This window comes from Coregonus clupeaformis, unplaced genomic scaffold (assembly GCF_020615455.1).
Source record: "Coregonus clupeaformis isolate EN_2021a unplaced genomic scaffold, ASM2061545v1 scaf1033, whole genome shotgun sequence".
Lineage (NCBI taxonomy): Eukaryota > Metazoa > Chordata > Actinopteri > Salmoniformes > Salmonidae > Coregonus > Coregonus clupeaformis.
In genome coordinates, this window is record NW_025534487.1 from 105,708 (window position 1) to 130,648 (window position 24,941).

Consider the following 24,941-nt stretch of genomic DNA (forward strand, 5'->3'; position numbering starts at 1 on the left):
TGTGTTGAATTTCATCCTTTTTAAAAATCTTACTCTCATATGACTCTATCTTCTTTAAGAACCTGTACACTATGTTGTGTTCATTTTTTACTTTAAATTTCTTAAGTCCACATTTCTCCAGGGGTTTTGCTTTGACCAACATATCTTTGACCGCACTACTTTGCATTTCCAAGTTTTTCCCAAGGGCAGTGTAGATCTCGTCTGAAACATTTCGATGCTTTAGACCATTGAATTGGCGCTCCTTTATTGTTTTGTCCCACATGTTATCAAATTCTTTCCCCAGTTGTTCGTCATCCATTGGATTTTCATCTCCACTAAATTTCTTAACAAGGTCAGACACGTTCTTGTCAAGAGCATCCCGGTTGTTTTTCTTAATGTTGTCTAACTGGTAGGTGCATTTTCTTAGGTCCACTGCAGCTTCCAATTTGTTCTGTACAACTCTCTCTGACTCGCTCACGCATAACTTTGCACTAATAATAAATTCTTCCTTATACTTCTCCACAAAACACATATTCCTCTCTCCTCTTTTGTAATAGGAAGTCACATTGTCAATAAAAATTTTTGTTCTCTTTGTAGCTCATTGCTGGCCTCAGTTTTCAGATTGCTTAAGAGGTCTTCCAGGCCAGACTCCTTTTGAGACCTCATTAAGCCGTAGTTTGCAATGCTGTGTTCCGCTGTTGTCAGCCAGCTGTGCATATGTTTTTGGAAAGCCCAGTCCCATCTATTAAACTCCACACACAGTTTGCTGTACGCCTCAGCCACAATACTATTGCGAAAACTAAAGATGAACTTCTCATACTTTACAGACTCCCATAAGCTTCTGATCCACTCAAGGAATTCAGGGATAGTTTGTGCTAAAGCAGTCTCCTCTTTGCATGAATATATCAGCTTCCTTTTGAAATTGGCTACAACTTCACTGTAACCTTCATTAACAGGTGCCATGGGTGGACTGCCATGCCAGAGACCTGGGATGTAATAGTTGTCCTCAGGTTTGTAGTCTATGATGTCAGTGAATTTAGTGTCATCACCTGCATTTTCCATCCTGCTTGCAACAGCTGTCATCTCATTCAGCTGCACTAGAAAACAATTCCTGTCCCTGAGGTTTTTGTCATGAGCAGATATATCTGCAACATTCTGGTGCACAAACTGACAACTGGTCTTCTTCCCTAATTCTTTCATTCTGAGGAAGGCATGGGCTACAATCTGCATTGTGTCTTTCATATCTGTGGTGTTCTCCATAGCAATATTCACAATTGATATGTCACTCAGTCCTACCAAAAGTGTGGCTAGTTCATTATCATGCTGATAATTGTCAGTAAGGTGGGTAGATTGAAGTCCCCTTAGCCCCTCTGTGTCAATGACCATGATGAAGTCACATTTTAGTTCATCCCTGAATTCCTCTTCGACTTTGATAAGCTGCATGAAGGCACCTCTGGTGCATCTTCCGCTGCTGACGGCAAACTGGACCCCAAACATGGTATTCAGAAGAGTGGACTTTCCAGAGCTTTGGACCCCTAAAACAGAAACCACCCGGATCTTATTGTTTGGCGTAGTCAAAGAGTGGAGCTCCTGCAGAACATCTGATATCCACTTCATTGGGATGTTTGATGCATCACCATCCATCAGCTCCAGTGGAAACCCCTCCAACATTAATTTGGCACAGATTATTGGCAGTCCTTGAACTTTCTGTTGAGTCTCACTGCTTTCAGAGAACATGGTTGCTTCGTATATCTGTCCAACTTCTCTTAAGAAATGTTCTGTTCCTAAGGAACTGTTTGAGATCTGTTTGTCTAAATCGGCAATGAGGTCTTTCTTGTCTGGGGTAATCTGACACAGTTTTTTATATTCTTCTCTGAGAGCGGACAGACGTGTTCTTGACAGGTTGTCCAGATTGAGCTTCATCCACTTTAGGAAATAGGAGCGCTCTTCTTTGGAAGTCCTCAAACCTTCCACAAAATGTTTCATACTATCACTAATTCCAAGAGACAGCTGCTTCTTCCTGAGTTCATATTTCTCTTGCTTGAGTTCACTCTTGTACATTTCAATATCCTTATCACCTACATTTTTCAGCTTGACCTCCTCTTTCTCCAGTTCAGTCAGACTTTTCCATATCTCTCCCTGTAATGGCAGCTGGCTCTCCTTATAGCTTGATATGCAAGATATTTTATCTGTAATTAAAGCTGCACTTTTCTTGGCTCTCAGACAGATATAATCGTCTTCATCCACAGGGATACCCAACTCATGCGCAACAACACGCATTTCCTCCACTTTAGTTTTGTGTGGGTTTGCCTTCATGACGTCTGTGACTGCAGACCGGAGCTTCTTCACAAGCTGTGCGTTGTTTATTTTCCTGTCTTTCCTTATTATGGCTCCAGAGTGTTTCTCAAATGTGGCTGCATCATAGCTCTTAGCCTCAGAGTTGCACACAATGACGAGTCGATCTTTCATCTTCTGGAGGTTCAGAATACTGCTGTCAGAGCCCAAATCATCACAGAACACAAACACTGCTGCTGACGTCTCGCAGAGGAAAGAGAACTGGGTCTGAAAATCCTGGATATCACCACGAAGATTAGCTACAGCCACAGCTTCAGTGAAGACGTCAATTTTTGGGTTGCCACTGGGCAGGTACCAGCTGATTTCCACTAACCCATCAGAAATAGTTCTTGGAATGTTGCCAGCTGGCATGTCACCATGAACAAAGGTGTTGTAATTCTGCTGAGAACAGCTTAGAACATCATTCAAAAGCTGAGACTTTGATAATGTGCTGTTGCCCAGTCTAACAAATGACACCATAGGGAGGTCAGTAAGCACAATACTGTTCTCAACATACCCTTTCTGGTCTTTCATTGAATGAGGCCTGTACTTTTTCACTATGTCCCTCATGGCCCACAGCATCAAAGTGCTTTGTTCTGTGTCACAGTTGGGCAGCAGGAGAGGAACAGCAAATTGACACATGGACATTTTCAGGGCAATATCCTGCTGCAGGAAACCATCTGAACACAGAAACAGGGCTGTTATGAGGTCTAGAGGGTTCATAAGATCTGTATCATCAGACTGCAAATCCCTTGCTGACACATTCACCCTCATCAGTTCTTTCAGAAAACACAATGGTAGGGACTGTAGAGTAGGAGCATGGTTGTCCTCTAACATCTGGCCATCGACTGCAAGTACGGTATTCAACGACATCTTCTGTGTGAAATACTGTTTCAGTCCAACTTTCTGCATATACAGTTCCAGACTGAGCTCTGCAATAACAAAGAGAACAAAATAAAAATCCAGAGTTTACCACTGAGATTGAGGCCAGGATTCACTCCAACGCAGATTAACGACATGCACACAGTGATAGACTTTTGAAGGCAATTTTACTGACGTTTGCCGAGATCCCATTCACTGTTAATGCCACATATTTTTGCTAAAGTAGAAATCCCCTTAAAAAGTTAATCACAGTGCATACATAGTTTATCTGTGATTGTTTGAATCCCAGGTCTGATAGTAAGAGTGTCATTCCACGAATAGAGTGCCTTTTATTTCCCTCAGACATTGTGTGTAAATTTTTATAACACTAAATGTAACAGTTGGATCACATACTGAACATCTAAACTAAAACACGTTAAAATGTCAAATAGCAGTGTGTTTTCATTCAAATAAATGATTTGTTTTCTCTGAAAATCCCTGTTTTGGAAATTCCCATGCAAGGGTATTATAGTTGTGTTTTATATTAGTTTTTATTTCTATTCGTTTTAGATTTTTATTCGAAATTACATTCAGTTTCAGTTAGTTTTCAGAACTGATTTGTTAGTTTTTTTATTTAGTTTTATCAAAATATTTATAGTTATATTATTTAGTTGAAATTTTTGTTTTAGTGTTAAGAACAGAAAGCATGGAAAGCTAGGAGCCATTTGTGTTGTATAGTTATGTGGGTGTTTCTTGGGATATCACTTATTCCAATGGGGTGGCAGTAATACATAATGTGATGGGTCAGGTTAGCTTTAAATCACAAAGTAAATCTCAATATGACTTGAATCTAAAAGGAATAGCACCGAGACCAAAAAATGGTGGAATGAAACTCTCTCTCGCCCATATTTACACAAATCCTATGCTTTTTCACCTCTATTTTACGCATACATTTTTCTGGTCCCCCTCCCCGCTGGGCAGAGACATCAGTTCAACATTTACACAGACTTCACTTTTGAGTTATGGCCATATGAGAGAAAAATGCGACCATTCGCACAATCATCCTGAGAATTTATAAGAAATGAGGTGGATTTTTTTGTCTTACAGTAAGATGCTATTATATTCGGTTATTTTATGTAGAATACTAGCTGTTGGAAAGAGGGGTCGTGTAAAGTCCGATCCGCAGCCACTGTAATAGTACATGTAAGAAGAATCAAGTTAGCTACCTAGCCGATTTATTCCCCGGTTCAAGGTCAATCCTGTAATGTGAACTGAACTCATGTTAATATGCTAAAAACAATTTATTTAAAAACATTTGTTTAAAGAAACATTGAATATTAATAGTCAAATCAAAGTATAAAAACAGGTGAGTTGGTTCTACTCTTTTTGGGCATTTTCTGGTGTTTTGTGATGGAAAACTGAGTGGCTTGAGCATAACATGTCAACCTTGTTACCCATAGATACAGTTGAAGTCGGAAGTTTACATACACCTTAGCCAAATACATTTAAACTCAGTTTTTCACAATTCCTTACATTTAATCCTAGTACAAATTCCCTGTCTTAGGTCAGTTAGGATCACCACTTTATTTTAAGAATGTGAAATGTCAGAATAATAGTAGAGAGTGATTTATTTCAGCTTTTATTTATTTCATCACATTCCCAGTGGGTCAGAAGTTTACATACTCAATTAGTATTTGGTAGCATTGCCTTTAAATTGTTTAACTTGGGTCAAACGTTTCGGGTAGCCTTCCACAAGCTTCCCACAATAAGTTGGGTGAATTTTGGCCCATTCCTCCTGACAGAGATGGTGTAACTGAGTCAGGTTTGTAGGCCTCCTTGCTTGCACATGCTTTTTCACTTCTGCCCACAAATGTTCTATAGGATTGAGGTCAGGGTTTTGCGATGGCCACTCCAATACCTTGACTTTGTTGTCCTTAAGCCATTTTGCCACAACTTTGGAAGTATGGTTGGGGTCGTTGTCCATTTGGAAGACCCATTTGCAACCAAGCTTTAACTTCCTGACTGATGTCTTGAGATGTTGCTTCAATATATCCACATCATTTTCCTCATGATGCCATCTATTTTGTGAAGCGCACCAGTCCCTCCTGCAGCAAAGCACCCCCACAACATGATGCTGCCACCCCCGTGCTTCACGGTTGGGATTGTGTTCTTTGGCTTGCAAGCATCCCCCTTTTTCCTCCAAAGGTCTTGGCTGATTTCTTTTGATTTTCCCATGATGTCAAGCAAAGTGGCATTGAGTTTGAAGGTAGGCCTTGAAATACATCCACAGGTACACCTCCAATTGACTCAAATTATGTCAATTAGCCTATCAGAAGCTTCTAAAGCCATGACATCATTTTCTGGAATTTTCCAAGCTGTTTAAAGGCACAGTCAACTTAGTGTATTTAAGTTCTGACCCACTGGAATTGTGATACAGTGATTTATAAGTGAAATAATCTGTCTGTAAACAATTGTTGGAAAAATTACTTGTGTCATGCACAAAGTAGATGTCCTAACTGACTTGCCAAAACTATAGTTTGTTAACAAGAAATTTGTGGAGGGGTTGGAAAACGAGTTTTAATGACTCCAACCTAAGTGTATGTAAACTTCCGACTTCAACTGTAGGCTAGAAAAGTTTTAACAAGTTCATATATTGTCTTTAAGCTTGCATTAAAATGCACACAACAAGCTTCCATTCCCCCTGTCACAAAGGGATTCATGGCTGATTTAAGATGAAATTGTCAACCCTGTTATGGTCACCCCTGTCACCTTTCTGTACTCCGAGCATGTGCTGACCAACTGGCAAGTGTCTTCACTGACATTTTCAACATGTCCCTGACTGAGTCTATAATACCAACATGTTTCAAGCAGACCACCATAGTCCCCGTGCCAAGGACTCTAAGATAACCTGCCTAAATGACTACCGACCCGTAGCACTGACGTCTGTAGCCATGAAGTGCTTTGAAAGGCTGGTCATGGCTCACATCAACAGCATTATCCCAGAAACCCTAGACCCACTCCAATTTGCATACCGCCCCAACAGATCCACAGATGATGCAATCTCTATTGCAATCCACACTGCCCTTTCCCACCTGGACAAGAGGAACACCTACGTGAGAATGCTATTCATTGACTACAGCTCAGCATTCAACACCATAGTGCCCTCTAAGCTCATCACTAAGCTAAGGATCCTGGGACTAAACACCTCCCTCTGCAACTGGATCCTGGACTTCCTGACGGGCCGCCCCCCAGGTGGTAAGGGTAGGTAACAACACATCTGCCACACTGATCCTCAACATGGGGGCCCCTCAGGGGGTGCGTGCTCAGTCCCCTCCTGTACTCTCTGTTCACCCATGACTGCATGGCCAGGCACGACTCCAACACCATCATTAAGTTTGCCAACGACACAACAGTGGTAGGCCTGATCACCGACAACGATGAGACAGCCTATAGGGAGGAGGTCAGAGATCTGGCCGTGTGGTGCCAGGATAACAACCTCTCCCTCAACGTGACCAAGACAAAGGAGATGATTGTGGACTACAGGAAAAAAAAGAGGACTGAGCACACCCCCATTCTCATCGACGGGGCTGTAGTGGAACAGGTTGAGAGCTTCAAGTTCCTTGGTGTCCACATCACCAACGAACTATCATGGTCCAAACACACCAAGACAGTCGTGAAGAGGGCACGACAAAGCCTATTCCCCCTCAGGAGACTGAAAAGACTTGGCATGGGTCCTCAGATCCTCAAAAAATTCTACAGCTGCACCATCGAGAGCATCCTGACTGGTTGCATCACCGCCTGGTATGGCAACTGCTTGGCCTCCGACCGCAAGGCACTACAGAGGGTAGTGCGTACGGCCCAGTACATCACTGGGGCAAAGCTTCCTGCCATCCAGGACCTCTATACCAGGCGGTGTCAGAGGAAGGCCCTCAAAATTGTCAAAGACTCCAGCCACCCTAGTCATAGACTGTTCTCTCTGCTACCGCACGGCAAGCGGTACCGGAGTGCCAAGTCTAGGTCCAAAAGACTTCTCAACAGCTTCTACCCCAAGCCATAAGACTCCTGAACAGCTAATCATGGCTACCCGGACTATTTGCACTGCCCCCCCACCCCAAACTTTTTACGCTGCTGCTACTCTGTTAAGTTAAGTATTTATGCATAGTCACTTTAACTCTACCCACATGTACATATTACCTCAACTACCTCAACTAGCCGGTGCCCCCGCACATTGACTCTGCAACGGTACCCCCTGTATATATAGCCTCCCTACTGTCACTTTATTTTACTTCTGCTCTTTTTTTTTTCTCAACACTTTTTTTTGTTGTTGTTTTATTTTTACTTTTTTTGTTTAAAATATATGCACTGTTGGTTAAGGGCTGTAAGTAAGCATTTCACTGTAATGTCTGCACCTGTTGTATTCGGCGCATGTGACCAATCAAATTGGATTTGATTTGATTTGATTTGATTACATTGCAAAAACGAACTCAGCAAAGGGACTCGGCTCCACCTCCTCCTGCTGCGTCGTCTATTATTTCCAAGGTAATGTACAGAACGTCAGCGTTTATCCCTTACTTATTTGATGACTTTATTATTTTTTTCCAATTCATCATCTCAACTCTATAGAGCTGCTGCCTATGCTGTCTGACAAAATCACTATTTTAGTAGTTCTTCAAAGTAAATAAGGCATACTTTTATGACTACTGAATACCAATTATCAATCACTTAGATCATGTATTTTTAGGTAGAGATACCTTGAAGCAACTGCTATCTATCCCTCTCGGTTGCGCTTTCTTCCGTCTCTTCTTTTGGTCTCGTTGTCTCGCCCACACAACCAAACAAGTAGGCGCACAATTGATTATGGTCATTGTAGTTAATTACCACGTTTTCTGCGCTAACCTATGTAGAATATTGGCCTTTTGGAAACTACAACTCCCTACTACATTGCACAGTTTGGGCTTGATCTGATTTATCTCTAGAGAAACTATGCATTGAGCTCACAATTTATTTTTCTTTACAAAATGGAATTCAATTAATTGAACAGATGTGGGTCAATTAGTTGTTTAAAAAACAAACAATTTCAGAAATGTCGGTTAATCGCTCAGTAATAATTGTGAAGTTGAACATGACATGAATGTTAACATTTGGTGAAATAAATAGATATTTTTGACGAAATACACTAACAAAAAGGTACTCTATTCATAGAATGAACCAAGTAATTAGTTCAAGGACCATGTCACGCCCTGGCTCTGGGGACTCTGTTATGTTGAGCCAGGGTGTGTAGAGTCTATGTTTTGTGTTTCTATGTTCATTATCTAGTTCATGTGTTTCTGTGTTGGTCGGGGTGGTTCTCAATCAGAGGCAACGAGAATCAGCTGTTGCTTGTTGTCTCTGATTGGGCACCATACTTAGGCAGCCTGTTTGCCACAGTGTATTGTGGGATCTTGTTCCGTGTATGGTTTGTGTATGTAACCAAGGACTTCACGTATCGTTTTGTTGTTTTTGTTCGTGTGGTGAATTAAAATATTAAAGTATGTTCGCTTATCACGCTGCGCATTGGTCCACTCTTTACGACGATCGTGACAGAAGATCCCACCAATACAGGACCAAGCAGCGTGCCCAGGAGCAGACAGCCTGGACGTGGGAGCAGATATTGGACGGGCAGGGGTCCTGGACTTGGGAGGAAATCCAAGCCGGGATGGATCGCCGTCCGTGGGAGGAGACGGTGGAGGCGCGCCGGAGAGAGGGCAGCGGCACCAACCGGGCCGTCGTCGGACAGGCGAGAGGCACCCCCAATACATTTTTAGGGGGGGGCACATGGCATGGGCGAAGGGGCTGCTGGAGGCAGATAAAGGGCGAGTTAGTGGACGAGGAGAGAAGGCCAACGGGTTACGGGAGCCATTGGTGTGTAGAGGGAAGGAAAGTGTAGAGGCACGGCGAGAGGTACTGAGGTGTGTTGCCAGTCGGTCCGGCCCGTTCCTGTCCTTCGCACCAAGCCTGTGGTTCCTGTCCCTCGCACCAAGCCTGTGATGCGCATCGCCAGCCCGGCCCGGCCTGTTCCTGCTCCCGCACCAAGCCAATGGTGCGGGTCGCCAGCCCGGCCCGGCCTGTTCCTGCTCCCCGCACAAGCCAATGGTGCGCGTCGCCAACCGGCCCGGCCTGTTCCTGCTCCCCGCACCAAGCCAATGGTGCGCGTCGCCAGCCCGGTCCGGCCTGTGCTTGCTCCCCGCACAGCCAGTGGTGCGGCGTCGCCAACCGGCCCGGCCTGTTCCTGCTCCCGCAAGCCAATGGTGCGCTGTCGCCACCCGGCCCGGCCTGTTCCTGCTCCCGCACCAAGCCAGCGCGTCGCCAACCAGCCGGCCTGTTCCTGCTCCCGCACCGGGCCAATGGTGCGCGGCCGCCAGCCCGGTCCGGCCTGTTCCTGCTCCCGCACCAAGCCGGTGCGCGTCGCCAGTCCGGCCCGTCCTGTTCCAGCTCCCCGCACCAAGCCAATGGTGCGCGTCGTAACCGGCCCGGCCTGTTCCTGCTCCCGCGCAAGCCAATGGTGCAGGGTCGCCAGCCCGGCCCGCCTGTTCCTGCTCCCGCACCAAGCCAATGAGTGCGGCGTAACCGGCCCGGCCTGTTCCTGCTCCACGCACCAAGCCAGTGGTGCGGCGTCGTCAGCCCGGCCCGGCCCGTTCCTGCTCCCGCACCAAGCCTGTGGTGCGCGTCGTCAGCCGGTCCGGCCCGTTCTACTCCCGCGACCAAGCCAGGGGGTGCGCGTCGTCAACCGGCCCGGCCCGTTCCTTCTCCCCGCCCAAGCCTGTGGTGCGCGCTCAGTCAACCGGTCCGGCCCGTTCCTGCTCCCGCACCAAAGCCAGGGGTGCGGGTATCAGCCCGGTCAGGCCCGTTTCTGCTCCCCGCACCAAGCCTGTGGTGCGCGTCGTCAGCCCGGTCCGGCCCGTTCCTGCTCCCCGCACCAAGCCAGGGGTGCGCTGGCGTCAGCCTGGTCGGCCCATTCCTGCTTCCCGCACCAAGCCTGGGGTGCGTGCCGTCAGTCCGGCTCAGGCCGTGCCCGGTTCACCGGTGCCTGGTCAGGTACCGGTCAGCTGCTCCACACCGGCCTGTTCCTGCTCCCCGCACCAAGCCAATGGTGCGTCGCCGCCAGCCCGGCCTGTTCCTGCTCCCCGCACCAAGCCAATGGTGCGCTGCCGCCAGCTCGGTCCCGGCCTGTTCCTGCTCCCGCACCAAGACAATGGTGCGCGCGACCGGCCCGGCCTGTTCCTGCTCCCGCACCAAGCCAATGGTGCGCGCCGCCATCCCGGCCCGGCCTGTTCCTGCTCCCCGCACCAAGCCAATGTTGCGCTGCTCGCCAGCCCGGCCCGGCCTGTTCCTGCTCCCCGCACCAAGCCAATGGTGCGCGTCGCCAACCGGCCCGGCCTGTTCCTGGTCCCCGCACCAAGCCAATGGTGCGCGTCGCTAGCCCGGCCCGGCCCGTTCCTGCTCCCCGCACTCAAGCCAGGGGTGCGCGTCGTCAGCCCGGCCCGGCCCGTTCCTGCTCCCGCACCAAGCCTGTGGTGCGATCGCCAGCGCCGGTCCGGCCTGTTCCTGCTCCCGCACCAAGACAATGGTGCGCGTCGCCAGCCCGGCCCGGCCTGTTCCTGCTCCCGCACCGGGCCAATGGTGCGCGTCGCCACCCGGCCCGGCCTGTTCCTGCTCCCGCACCAAGCCAATGGTGCGTTGTCGCCACCCGGTCCGCCTGTTCCCTGCTCCCCGCACCAAGACAATGGTGCGGCGTCGCCAGCCGGCCCGGCCTGTTCCTGCTCCCGCACTCAAGCCAATGATGCGTCGCCAGCCCGGCCCGGCCTGTTCCTGCTCCCCGCACTAAGCCAATGTTGCGCGTCGCCAGCCCGGCCGGCCTGTTCCTGCTCCCCGCACCAAGCCAATGGTGCGCTGTCGCTAACCCAGCCCGGCCTGTTCCTGGTCCCCGCACCAAGCCAATGGTGCGCGCTCGCCAACCCGGCCCGGCCCGTTCCTGCTCCCCGCACCAAGCCAGGGGTGCGCGTGCGCCAGCCCGGCCCGGCCCGTTCCTGCTCCCCGCACCAAGCCTGTGGTGCGCACGTCAGCCCGGTCCGCCCGTTCCTGCTCCCCGCACCAAGCCAGGGGGTGCGTGCCGTCTCGGCCCGGCCCGTTCCTGCTCCCGCACCAAGCCTGTGGTGCGCATCGTCAGCCCGGTCCGCCCGTTCCTGCTCCCGCACCAAGCCAGGAGTGCGGCGTCGTCAGCCCGGTCCGGCCGTTCCTGCTCCCCGCACCAAGCCTGTGGTGCGCGATCGTCAGCCCGGTCCGGCCCGTTCCTGGTCCCCGCACCAAGCCAGGGGTGCGCGTCGTCAGCCGGTCCGGCCCATTCCTGCTTCCCGCAACAAGCCTGGGGTGCGTGTCGTCAGTCCGGCACAGGCGTGCCCGGTTCACGGTGCCTGGTCGGGTACCGGTCAGCTGCTCCACACAGGAGCCTAAGCAATCCGCTCCACCGATGTCCAGTCCAGCTCCAGCCAGCGGGCCAGACCAGACCAGGGGCACTCACGGGGGGTTATTGAGGGGTGGTGGTCACGCCCAGAGCCGGATCCGCCTCCGAGGAGGAATGCCCACCCGGCCCTCCCTGTTCTGTTTACGTTTGGCGCGGTCGCAGTCCGCGCCTTTGGGGGGTACTGTCACGCCCTGGCTCTGGGGACTCTGTTATGTTGAGCCAGGGTGTTTAGAGTCTATGTTTTTTGTTTCTATGTTCATTATCTAGTTCATGTGTTTCTGTGTTGGCCGGGGTGGTTCTCAATCAGAGGCAACGAGAATCAGCTGTTGCTTGTTGTCTCTGATTGGGCACCATACTTAGGCAGCCTGTTTGCCACAGTGTATTGTGGGATCTTGTTCCGTGTATGGTTTGTGTATGTAACCAAGGACTTCACGTATCGTTTTGTTGTTTTTGTTCGTGTGGTGAATTAAAATATTAAAGTATGTTCGCTTATCACGCTGCGCATTGGTCCACTCTTTACGACGATCGTGACAGACCAGGTCATTAAATATACAAATGTACATGATTGTCCACTTACCTTGGCTATTGTTGATTCCCCCAGACAGTTTTAGTTTACTATTTTAGTGGCAAGTTTAGCAACTAATGTCAGTCCATATAATTAAATTAGTTGAGTCGTCTGGAAAAGCGTGACATTAATTTTTTTCAATGGACTTCAAGTGCTTATCATCAAATTCACAAAATCGCAATGGAATACCTTGATAAAAGGCATCAGGTATAAGTACATTAATCCACAAATAATTTCCTATATATCTTAAAGGTAGACACGAGCAGCACTGCAGATATTGAGATGAGCGCAATGCAAGACTTTGCTCTCAAATAGTGACACATAGCTTTTAAAATGTGGTAGATAGGGCACCAAAAGAGTGGAGAAGTTCCATCCTAGTTGTTGCCGAAATTGACCCGATATTGTGTTTACTTCGTGCATCGCTGAGTCTACCTTTAAATTACTGCAGTCATTGTGGGTAATACACTGGGAGTCCCGCCTACTTCCTGTATCATGTCCCTTGCTGTTTTTGAATGGGATTCAAGAGTATATAATCAAATTCATGAAAACACGGTCATTTAAGATGTGTCAAATTATATTCGAATTTGTGGATTCATTTACTTCTACCTGAAGCCTTTCATGAAGGTTTTTGATTGTGTTTTCTTTTTCATAATCTAAAACCTTTATAAAAGGCATTGGGTAGAAGTATACAAAACATTGGGAACATCTTCCTAATATTGAGTTGCACCCCCCTTTTGCCCTCAGAACAGTCTCAATTCATCAGGGCATAATAATTAATAATATGCCATTTAGCAGACGCTTTTATCCAAAGCGACTTACAGTCATGTGTGCATACATTTTTACGTATGGGTGGTCCCGGGGATCGAACCCACTACCCTGGCGTTACAAGCGCCGTGCTCTACCAATTGAGCTACAGAGGACCACATGGACTCTACAATGTGTCGAAAGCGTTCCAGAGGGATGCTGGCCCATGTTGACTCCAATGCTTCCTACAGTTGTGTCAAGTTGGCTGCTAGTGGATCTCTACTAGGAATAGCTTGTTCCATCTCATCCCACAGATGCTCAATTCAATTGAGATCTGGTGACTGGGCAGGCCACTGCAGTAAGCCGAATTCACTGTCATGTTCGTGGAACCATTCCTGACAATCATAGTCTTGTGGCATGGGGCATTATCCCGATGAAAAAATCTATTGGCAGATCGATCCACTGCTGCCATGAAGGGATGCACCTGATTGTCAATGATGTTCAGATATCCTGTGGCATTCAAACGTTGCTCCACTTTTTATCAAGGGGCCCAGTGTGTGTCATGAAAACACACCATCACACAACCACCACCAGCCTGCGATGTTAACACGCAGCATGATGGATGCATGTACTCATGTGGTTTTCTCCATACCCTAGTCCTCCTATCAGCGAGAAACAGCAGGAACCGGGATTCATCACACCAGGCAATGTTTTTTCAATTGTCCAGTGTTTTCATTCCTTAGCCCACTGCAACTGCAGTTTCTTGTTTTTTGCTAAAAGAAGTGGAACCCCATTTGTGTCAAGGTACGAGTTGTGCATTATTTTTTTAGTCTTTGGTCACCAATGTTCTACTGGACTGTAGCCCTACTGTTACTCTGCACAATTAATGTCAGCTTCCTTTGTCCTCTTTCATCAATTACCCGTTTTCGACCACTGGCCTGCCGTTGGCTAGATGTCCTTTGGGTAGTGGAGCATTCTTGATACACACGGGAAACTGTTGAGCGTGAAAAACCCAGCATCGTTGCAGTTCTTGACACACTCAAACCGATGCACCTGGCACCTACTACCATACCCCATTCAAAGGCACTTAAATATTTTGTCTTGCCCATTTACCCTCTGAATGGCACACATACACAATCCATGTCTCAATTCTCTCAAGGTTTAAAAATCCTTCTTTAACCTGCTTGCTCCCCTTCATCTACACTGATTGAAGTGGATTTAACAAGTGACATCAATAAGGGATCATAGCTTTCACCTGGATTCACCTGGTCAGTCAATGTCATGGAAAGAGCAGGTGTTCCTAATGTTTTGTACACTCAGTGTAATTGTACATACATCTTAAATGACCACAAGAGACATGATACAGGAAGTAGGCAGGACTTTCATAGCATGTTGACTGTTTGCAAAATAATGTAGGTCTCTTGATTGACTGGCTGACTAACCAATCACAGTGCTCCACTGCATAGCAACTATCGTTAACCACCGGGAGTCCGACAATGTTTATGCTCACATTGCAAAATCATAGCCTTCAAAACGGTGAGTTTCCATCTAAAATAAATTGTTAAAAGAACTTGTCAATTGAGCACTTGCTGTACTCGCAAAAATGATTCCCCAAAATTCAGTGTGTTAAATGTATTCAGAGATGTTTATTTAAACTTTATTTAACTAGGCAAGTCAGTTAAGAACAAATTCTTATTTACAATGACGGCCTAACCCGGACGATGCAGACACAATTATGCGCCGCCCTATGGGACTCCTAATCACAGCCAGCTTGTGATACAGCCTGGATCCAAACCAGGGTCTGTAGTGATGCCTTTAGCACTAAGATGCAGTGCCTTAGACCACTGCGCCACTCAGGAGCCCAAAATTCAGGGTGTTTAATAGTCACATGTACAGGGTTGTAGGTGTAATTCCCGGGTACAGTGAAATTCTTAAGCTCCGAGCTCCGATAATGCAGGACTAAGTGAAATAAAACAATTACATTTTTTTAACAATACTAAATACATGATATCAACTTTAGCAGTGATGAAACAATTAGAGAAAAACACTTGCAACATTAGAAACCTACAACGTTTTATCGGAACGCGAGGCAAGGCCCTTCGTCGGCAACATCTTAGCCAGTGGCCTATAATAAGTGAATTATGCACTAATCCTGGTGAATCAACAACAGCCAAATGGAAAATCATGTACATTTGTATTTTTTGTAAAATATTCCTGAAAGAACAAGGGACCTCTTACTTGTGCAGATGGTTGTAGAAACAGGTTCACTCTGTTCCCCATTCTTCAGCACAGTTGAGACACTGACAGTGTATTCAGTACCAGGTTGCAGGTCACAACATTTTCTGTGGCAGTATTCAGTGTACTCTTCTTGGGGATCAGTTATTTGGCTGCAAGAAAATCAAGAAAATCTTAGGCATTTTAGTAGGACAGAATGAGGAAATGGATTGAATCTAATTTCTTATGATTATTAACACACCACCCAGCTTTTGAGAGGAGCTGGCAAGTAGTTTCTGGAGACTTCCAGCAAATGTGCTAAGCTAACAAAATGCTACCTTCAAACTGCACGCAGAGACATACAAATGGTTTCCATGAGTTTATCTGACTCTAGGTAAGTAGGAAAAAATATTTAATTCCCCCAAATCCCTTTAACTTTTCAAATTGAATGCAAAAAACACCAAACTAATGTACTTCTATATAAGATAGGATTTCTGAATGTCTAAATTGTAGAAAGTAATTTTTTCCCAGGAGAATTATACAATTTTACGGGATAGTTCAGAAGTTTTGAGAGCTCTTACGTTTGGATTTTGGATCCTTCTAGGCCTCTGGCTACCCTGATGAGGAAGTGATGTGGGATTTGCTCCATTCCGTGAGCCTTACTCCAACTAATGGTGAGGGAGGTAGGTTTCAGCTGGTCTACCTTCAAGTCACCTGGTGCTTGGACCTCTAAGATACATTTGAAACAAAAATGTGTTATACAAAGGCATTTGAAAATACAGTCAGGTCCAACATTATTTGCACCCTTGATAAAGATCAGCAAAAAATACTATATATAATAAATAGAAATACAGAGTTATATTGTATGCACATTTTTTTTTAAATGATTTTATTTTAGAAAGAGATTATGTTTATCAAGTAATATTTATTTTTTCTCAAAAAGATAGGGGTAAAAGTTATTGGCACCCCTAAAGATTCTTATAAATAAAAACAAAACAAATTACATATGCATTAACATTCTATTTTTTAAATTAATCTCAGTTTAAGGAACTGTACTGTGGCCTTCCATGGCTTCCTGTTTCACTGGGGTATAAAAATGAGGTAACACGCATGTCAAATCCCTTAGTTAACCATCACCATGGGAAAAGGCAAAGAACTCACAAACGAAAAGAGACAAATGGTTGTTGACCTTGATAAATCAGGCAATGGGTACAAAACCAAATATACCACTTACCACTAATATGGCAACAATTACGAAGTTTAAAACCACTGGAACAGTGACAAAGTTGCCTGGTATTGGACGCATGTTTATCTTGTCCCCACGCACATGTGGGAAGATGGTTCGGGAGCAAAGAAAAGTCCAAGGGCCATAGAATTACAGAAATTGGTCGCATCTTCGGGTCACCAAGTCTCCAAATACAGCATTAGACGCGATCTCCATGCCAATAGGCTATTTGGAAGGGTTTCCATAAAAAAAGCCTTTTTTGATTGAGAGTAACCAACCAATGTAAACGCCTGGAGTTTGCTAAACGGCATTGGCACTTGGATTGGAACAGGTGCTATGGTCAGATGACATGAAAATTAAATAAGATTGTATTTGTCACATGCGCTGAATACAACAGGTGTAGACCTTACTGTGAAATGCTTACTTACAAGCCCTTAACCAACAATGCAGTTCAAGAAATAGAGTTAAGAAAATATTTACTAAATAAAGTAAAAAATGTAATAAAAAGTAACACAATAAAATAATAACGAGGTTATATACAGGGGGTACCGGTACCGAGTCAATGTGTGGGGGTACAGGTTAGTCGAGGTAATTTGTACATGTACGTAGGGGTAAAGTGACTATGCATAGATAATAAACAGCGAGTAGCAGCAGTGTAAAAACAAAGGGGGGGTCAATGTAAATAGTCCGGGTGGCCATTTGATTAATTGTTCAGCAGTCTTATGTCATATTCTCACATATCTTTGCTTACAACCTGCTTAACGCGTTCACATATCTAACCTAAAAAAGGTCTGAGGTATAGGCTATAGGTTTTCCATCATACGGTTTATCAGACCACACGGGACACAGCATTCTCTGAGGTCTCAGGAACTTGTGACAATTCAACATTGAGCTGGCTCAAGCAGAATTTAGCAGAAATCCCAAGAAGTTTCTGTTCTCATTGCTCAACTGTTTATCTATTAGCTTCATATCAACCAACATTTGTAAGGATGTATATACAGGTACTGTAACTGCCAAAATAAAGGAAACACCAACATAAAGTGTCTTAATAGGGTGTTGGGCTATGTGGGGATCTATTTTCTTATAACTAGATGTGATGCCTAGCTTAGAAAGAATACATTAATGATTAAACATAATAGGTTTGTGCTGTACTGATATAGATTGTTTAACATAACAAGCTGTGATTAATGTGAGGAACCGTTAGTGGGTAGGCTGACACAGACTTGTGATTCACACAGACACACACACTGCCTCTTTGTTAAACCGCTCAAGGACAAACTATGTCTGAGGTTGCTGACTCGAGACAAGTTGTAAAGATAACAACTAATGCCTGGCAACAGTGAAGCGCCAAGGGGCTGGGACCAGCCTGAGCACCAACAATAGGTTGGGTAATTTAAACCACACCCAGCCTATACTCTGACAGGCCCAGCTTGGAGCAGGAACTATCTCTGTCAGAGTATTAAAATAATAATTTTGGGTTGGGACAGTTAGTTCTCTGACTGCCCTGCATGGTTTTTCAGTGGGCCCGTATATACGAACATCATATTTACCATTCAAGTGTTTGCATTAATTAAAATACTAGTCTATTTTAGAAGACGTGTATTGACCTCTTTTGTTCCAATACCAGATTTGAATTGACGCAACTTAACAATTGGTGACCGCCGACGTGATCTGGTAGAGGGACTTCGCTGGGTATTGTCCGGCCGATTGGACATTGCTGTCGTCGGACGGTGTGTTTCACAAAGAGTCTGTACAACTAAAAACAGGTAAGCAGACACCTATTGTTATATAACTAAAGTTCTGCACATTAGCTTTATCCAAATTAATTTTGTGAAACACCTGTTTGATGTAAGTGAACTAAATTATGAATTATTATACGAATTATTATGAGTAGATAAGCACCATATTGTGACATGCAAACTTATGGTAAATGTGAGTGTTAAACCATGGTATTATAGAGTATTGTTCCACTGACACGTACGGAGGGCTAGGTACGGCTAGGATCGGGAAAATACTGAAACCCTCAGGCTAGGACCACCAGGGGTGGGAACTAGGGTATAGGAATTATTGGATTAAAAGTGTTGCGACTACTGACACTGCATGAGAGGGCTAAGTACGGCTAGGATCATTTACATTATATTTTAGTCATTTAGCAGACGCTCTTATCCAGAGCGACTTACAGGAGCAATTAGGGTTAAGTGCCTTGCTCAAGGGCACATTTAGATCATTTAGCAGACGCTCTTATCCAGAGCGACTCACCAATTGGTGCGTTCACCCTATAGCCAGTGGGATAACCACTTTACAATTATTGGGGGGTAGAAGGATTACTTTATCCTATCCCAGGTATTCCTTAAAGATGTGGGGTTTCAAATGTCTCCGGAAGGTGGTGAGTGACTCCGCTGTCCTGGCATCGTGAGGGAGCTTGTTCCACCATTGGGGTGCCAGAGCAGCGAACAGTTTTGACTGGGCTGAGCGGGAACTATGCTTCCGCAGAGGAAGGGGAGCCAGCAGGCCAGGAGGTGGATGAACGCAATGCCCTCGTTTGGGTGTAGGGACTGATCAGAGCCCGAAGGTACAGAGTGCCGTTCTCCCTCACTGCTCCATAGGCAAGCACCGTGGTCTTGTAGCGGATGCGGAGCTTCAACTGGGAAGCCAGTGGAGTGTGCGGAGGAGGGGGGTGACATGAGAGAACTTGGGAAGGTTGAACACCAGACGGGCTGCGGCATTCTGGATGAGTTGTAGGGGTTTAATGGCACAGGCAGGAGGCCAGCCAACAGCGAGTTGCAGTAGTCAGACGGGAGATGACAAGTGCCTGGATTAGGACCTGTGCCGCTTCCTGTGTAAGGCAGGGTCGTACTCTCCGAATGTTGTAGAGCATGAACCTGCAGGAGCGGGTCACCGCCTTGATGTTGGCGGAGAAACGACAGGGTGTTGTCCAGGGTCATGCCTAGGCTCTTCGCACTCTGGGAGGAGGACACAGCGGAGTTGTCAACCGTGATGGCGAGATCATGGAACGGGCAGTCCTTTCCCCGGGAGGAAGAGCAGCTCCGTCTTGCCAGGTTCAGCTTGAGGTGGTGATCCGTCATCCATACTGATATGTCTGCCAGACATGCAGAGATGCGATTCGCCACCTGGTTATCAGAAGGGGGAAAGGAGAAGATTAGTTGTGTATCGTCAGTGTAGCAATGATAGGAGAGGCCATGTGAGGATATGACAGAGCCAAGTGACTTGGTGTATAGGGAGAAAAGGAGAGGGCCTAGAACTGAGCCCTGGGGGGACACCAGTGGTGAGAGCACGTGGTGCGGAGACAGCTTCTCGCCACGCCACTTGGTAGGAGCGACCGGTCAGGTAGGGCGCTAATCCAGGAGTGAGCCGCGCCGGAGATGCCCAGCTCGGAGAGGGTGGAGAGGAGGATCTGATGGTTCACAGTATCAAAGGCAGCAGACAGGTCTAGAAGGACAAGAGCAGAGGAGAGAGAGTTAGCTTTAGCAGTGCGGAGAGCCTCCGTGACACAGAGAAGAGCAGTCTCAGTTGAATGACCAGTCCTGAAACCTGACTGGTTTGGATCAAGAAGGTCATTCTGAGAGAGATAGCAAGAGAGTTGGCTAAAGACGGCACGCTCAATAGTTTTGGAAAGAAAAGAAAGAAGGGATACTGGTCTGTAGTTGTTGACATCAGTGGGATCGAGTGTTGGTTTCTTGAGAAGGGGGGAGCAACTCGCTCTCTTGAAGACGGAAGGGACATGGCCAGCGGTCAAGGATGAGTTGATCAGCGAGGTGAGGTAGGGGAGAAGGTCACCGGAGATGGTCTGGAGAAGAGAGGAGGGGATGGGGTCAAGCGGGCAGGTTGTTGGGCGGCCTGCAGTCACAAGTCGCAGGATTTTATCTGGAGAGAGAGGGGAGAAAGAAGTCAAAGCATAGGGTAGGGCAGTGTGAGTGGGACCAGCAGTGTCATTAGACTTAACAAACGAGGATCGAATGTCGTCAACCTTTTTTTTCAAAGTGGTTGACGAAGTCATCCACAGAGAGAGAGGAGAGGGGGGCGGGGGGATTCAGGAGGGGAGGAAAATGTGGCAAAGAGCTTCCCTAGGGTTAGAGGCAGATGCTTGGAATTTAGAGTGGTAGAAAGTGGCCTTAGCAGCAGAAACAGATGAAGAAAATGTAGAGAGGAGGGAGGAAAAGATGCCAGGTCGGGCAGGGGAGTTTAGTTTTCTTCCATTTCCGCTCCGCTGCCCGGAGCTCTGTTCTGTGAGCTCGCAATGAGTCGCCAAGCCACGGAGCTGGAGGGGAGGACCGAGACGGCAGGGATTGCATTCTTTTTCTAGACTGTATCTAAAAAATACAGTCTAGAAAAAGAATGCAGTCAGAAATAGAAATTGAGAGCTGAACACGTGTGAAGATAGTTTATTAACCACACCCATATGTCTTGAGAGGTTTTGTGCCCCACAGGTGAACTAAAGGAGAAGGTGACCCACTCTATCTAACCAGGTGACTGGTGAGCATCCAGTCCCTAAAGAAGAAAAACTGGAAGCAGGCCTGTTGGGAAGGGCCCTATCAGGTTATATTGGTCACTGCCTTTGCCATTAGAATAGCAGAAAGAGCAACCTGGGTCCACGTTACCCACTGCAAAAAGGTAAGAACACATACAAGCACCACTGAACACACGCAGAGTTAGAGAGAAGAACTGAACCAATAGGGTCCGGGATCACCTCTGTTAACGAAGATCTCCTACCACGACCTATCATCACTGTAGTGTGTTCTTAGGGTGTGAGTATAGGGTGATACCAAGCAGAAAGACTGAGGACAGGAGAGGGTTGGCGGTTTTTTGGGAATAGGGGTAACTTGAGCTGCATCATAGTCTCGGCAATGGTCTTGATATGTCAAGATCCACCACCACCACGCTATGCCCTTACCATTGTTAAGAAGTAAAAGAGAAGAGAAGCGACCCGACATACTGACCGTCAAGGACGAGTGGCCTACAAAATGGGAGTCAGAGAAGGGCAGACTGTCGAATTCAAAATAAGGGGTTAGGGACGTAGCCAATGGGTGGGGTACATGTCAATAAGCAATTTGGGATTATGAAAATCCCATTATATTCGTGTTTGGCCCCCACGGTGGATTGTTCCTGGACTCAAGTGTTTAAACACACTTGGGGACGGGAATATGAGACCGGGCGGGACTGAACATCCAGATGGGGGGTAAAGAGAAACAAAGACATCACCAATTATCAATTGGGGATAGTAGTAATGTGATTGACTTGAGTTCAGAAGCACAGGAGAGAATTCTGAACCTTACAGCCCCTGTAACCGATGTGTGGTGGGCGCATGCCAGTAAAGGCAGTATAAAGCAGAGAATACCAAAAGGGTGGCTGGATACGTGCGCCCTGGTTTTACTGATTCAGCTAGTTAGAATTAGTCACCAGGAACCAAGGAAAGGGTTAAACAGACGTAGGAGGAGTTATAACAAGAAGGAGAATAGCCCTATTTAGATGGATGCGATTGGGATACCAAGGGGGGTATCGGATGGATAACAAGCTATGAAAGAATTAAGGGAAGGGTTTACTACCACGTTCTTTTGGTGGGTGACAATAAACAAAATTGTGAAGTGGATTAATTATATCTATTACGACCAACAACGATTTATTGGCGGGACTAGGGATGCAGTAAAAGGGATCTCTGAAATTATCCACCATCCCACTCATGACTTAGTAAAAGAGGTTGGCTCTAGATCAGGCAGAAAGGGCCAGTGTCTATAGAATGATAAGCCATTGTTGCACATTTATCCCTAACAACACCACACCGGATGGGACCGGTCACCAGAGCTCTTGCAGAATTAACTGCACTAAGTGAAGAATGAACTGAGAACTCAGAAGTTAGTACATCGTGGATAGGGTGGTTTGATAAAATGTTTGGTAAATGGAAAACCATAGCAGCCCTCATTTTAGGGGTGGTCAGTGTTTGTATGGGTATTCTTGTATTATGTGGTTGTTGTCTTGTTCCCTGTGTCGAGGATTGGTGAGTAAGGCGTTGGTGAAATGCAGTATCTCAACAATGATGAGAGATGGACCGACTCGGACTCTGACCAGGGGAATGTGAAAACGATCCTCCAGGCTTGGTGGATGACGAGGATTTTGACCCTGAAAGACCACCATTGCATGAAATGTTTATTAGTTCTGACATAATCTCTGAGATTAATCATGCTTGTAAATACATTTATCCTGAATGTGAAAACATTTAGTCAAGGGTGGATTGATAGATCAATTTGTATTTTAAGAATAATGACTAAAGGATTTCACCCCCAAATACAGTATAAATGTGAGTTATTACATTTACATGTTAGTCATTTAGCAGACGCTCTTATCCAGAGCAACTTACAGGAGCAATTAGGGTTAAGTGCCTTGCTTAAGGGCACATCGACAGATTTTTCACCTAGTCGGCTCGGGATTAGAACCAGCGACCTTTCGGTTACTGGCACAACCGCTCTTACCCACTAGGCTACCTGCCGCCCCATGTTATAATGTAGTGTAGATACAGTCAATACTACTACTCCAACAGTTATAATGTAGTGTGAACCCACTAACAGAGGGGGAGGAGTTAGAAACTGTTGAAAGCATTCCAGGGTGAAGGGGACTAAGAAACGGTTTAAAGGTGGGCGGAGCAAAGTGCCTTTGTGTGTCAAGGGATATAAAAGCTGTATGTATGTTTTTTGGCACCAGAGCTCTCCATGATTAAATCATACAGATCCTTCTTGTTGGTTGTGGACCTTCGTTTAATTCATGATTAAAACCAGAGCCTTACACCCTCTGGGAATTATTCAAAGCATTAAGTTTGATTAATTAGAGATAGAAATTCTCGTGACACCGTCTGAGGGGTTCCATATTCATTCAGTCTTCCAGGTTCTCCACTGAGCTCTGCCCTCGGACGTGGCAGACTTCCCTAAAGCAGAAGGAGGTTAGGCGTGGCCTTCTTAGTTTATGCCAGTCCAGTGAGGTGCTCTGGTCCTTGGTAGCGCCTTCACTGGTGTGAGCCATATCCCAGGTGGTCTCCAACTATCTGACATACAGCTGCTCCCTCTCACTGCACACTAACATGCAGTGTGATGGCTCCAGTCTGTAGTATCACTGCTCACTAACATGCAGTGTGATGGCTCCAGTCTGTAGTATCACTGCTCACTAGCATGCAGTGTGATGGCTCCAGTCTGTAGTATCACTGCACACTAACATGCAGTGTGATGGCTCCAGTCTGTAGTATCACTGCTCACTAACATGCAGTGTGATGGCTCCAGTCTTAGTATCACTGCTCACTAACATGCAGTGTGATGTCTCCAGTCTGTAGTATCACTGCTCACTAACATGCAGTGTGATGGCTCCAGTCTGTAGTAGTATTGACTGTATCTACTACTACTCTTCTATGTAGTTATCTAAGGGTAGGGGTGGTGGAGGAGGGGCATCGTGGTGTGAGACAATGTGGCTGCTTGCTGCTGTTCGGACATTCGACCAATAGGACCTCGCTGGTGATGCCCATTGTGCTGATCAATGGGGCCGTTTCAATGGGAAAGTCCTTGTACACCTCAGACACCGCGTTAGCTATCTAGCTAGCTACAGTAGTTACTTACCTTCCGATTACAATCTGATTACCATAATTCACAGTCATTTGTGGGAGATCCTGCAGACAGGGGGGTGTAAAATGACATACCTTCGCTAGCTCTTTTGTCAATGATGTTGTACGTTGCAACGAAAGTTGACCAGCTGGCTAATTGACATGTGAAAGTTTTGCCAAATTTGGCGTAACTAGAGGCTATTGCTAAGAGAAAGAGATTTTGTTTAAAAAGTAAAAAAATAAGTGTCCAAATTATTGCCAACCCTAAAGATTCTTAAAAAATTCAAATTAAATACAAATGATCTGCATTGACATTCTACTTAAGATCATTTCAGCTAAGGAACTGTATTGTTGCAATCCATGGCTTCCCCTGTTTCACTAGGCTTTAAAAATGAGGTAACACACATGTAAAATTCCTTTGTCATCCACCGCAAAGGCAAAGAGGCAAAGAACTCACAAATGAAAAGACACAAATGGTTGTTGACTTTCATAAATCAGGCAATGGTTACACAGAACTACTGAAAAAAACAAATATACCACTTGTATCACAGTGAGGAAGATGGTTCGGGAGGCAAAGAATAGTCCAATGGCACTAGTTGGAGAATGACAGAACTTGGTCTCATCTTGGGCTCACCAAGTCTCCAAATCTACAATTAGCCTTTATTGAGAGCAATGAAGAACTGTAAATGCCTGGAGTTTGCTAAGCAGGATTGGCACTTGAATTGGAACCGGGTGCTATGGTCAGATGAGATGAATATAGAGCTTGTTGGCCTCGAAATAAAGATGCATTTGCAGAAAATGACCTCATACTTATGGTGGTGGATCTTTTGATGTAACCGGCTGTTTGCTTCCACTGGTCCTGGGGCCCTTGTTAAGGTCAATGGAGTCATGAACTATACCAAGTAAGAGGATATTTTTGCAA

The 24,941-nt window shown here is 46.1% G+C and overlaps 1 protein-coding gene across 1 annotated transcript in view; it reads right to left on the minus strand.

Annotated features, from left to right (window-relative positions):
• LOC121536024 (up-regulator of cell proliferation-like) overlaps nucleotides 1-24,941 on the minus strand; it is a 46,863-nt gene that overhangs the window by 21,054 nt on the left and 868 nt on the right. Inside the window, exons 2-4 of the mRNA XM_041843301.2 lie at nucleotides 15,779-15,926; nucleotides 15,222-15,370; nucleotides 924-3,245 (exon numbers count right to left, since the gene is read on the minus strand). Coding sequence (XP_041699235.2) covers nucleotides 924-3,245; nucleotides 15,222-15,370; nucleotides 15,779-15,846 — 2,539 coding nt within the window. The 5' untranslated portion in view covers nucleotides 15,847-15,926. The remainder of the gene's footprint in view (nucleotides 1-923; nucleotides 3,246-15,221; nucleotides 15,371-15,778; nucleotides 15,927-24,941) is intronic.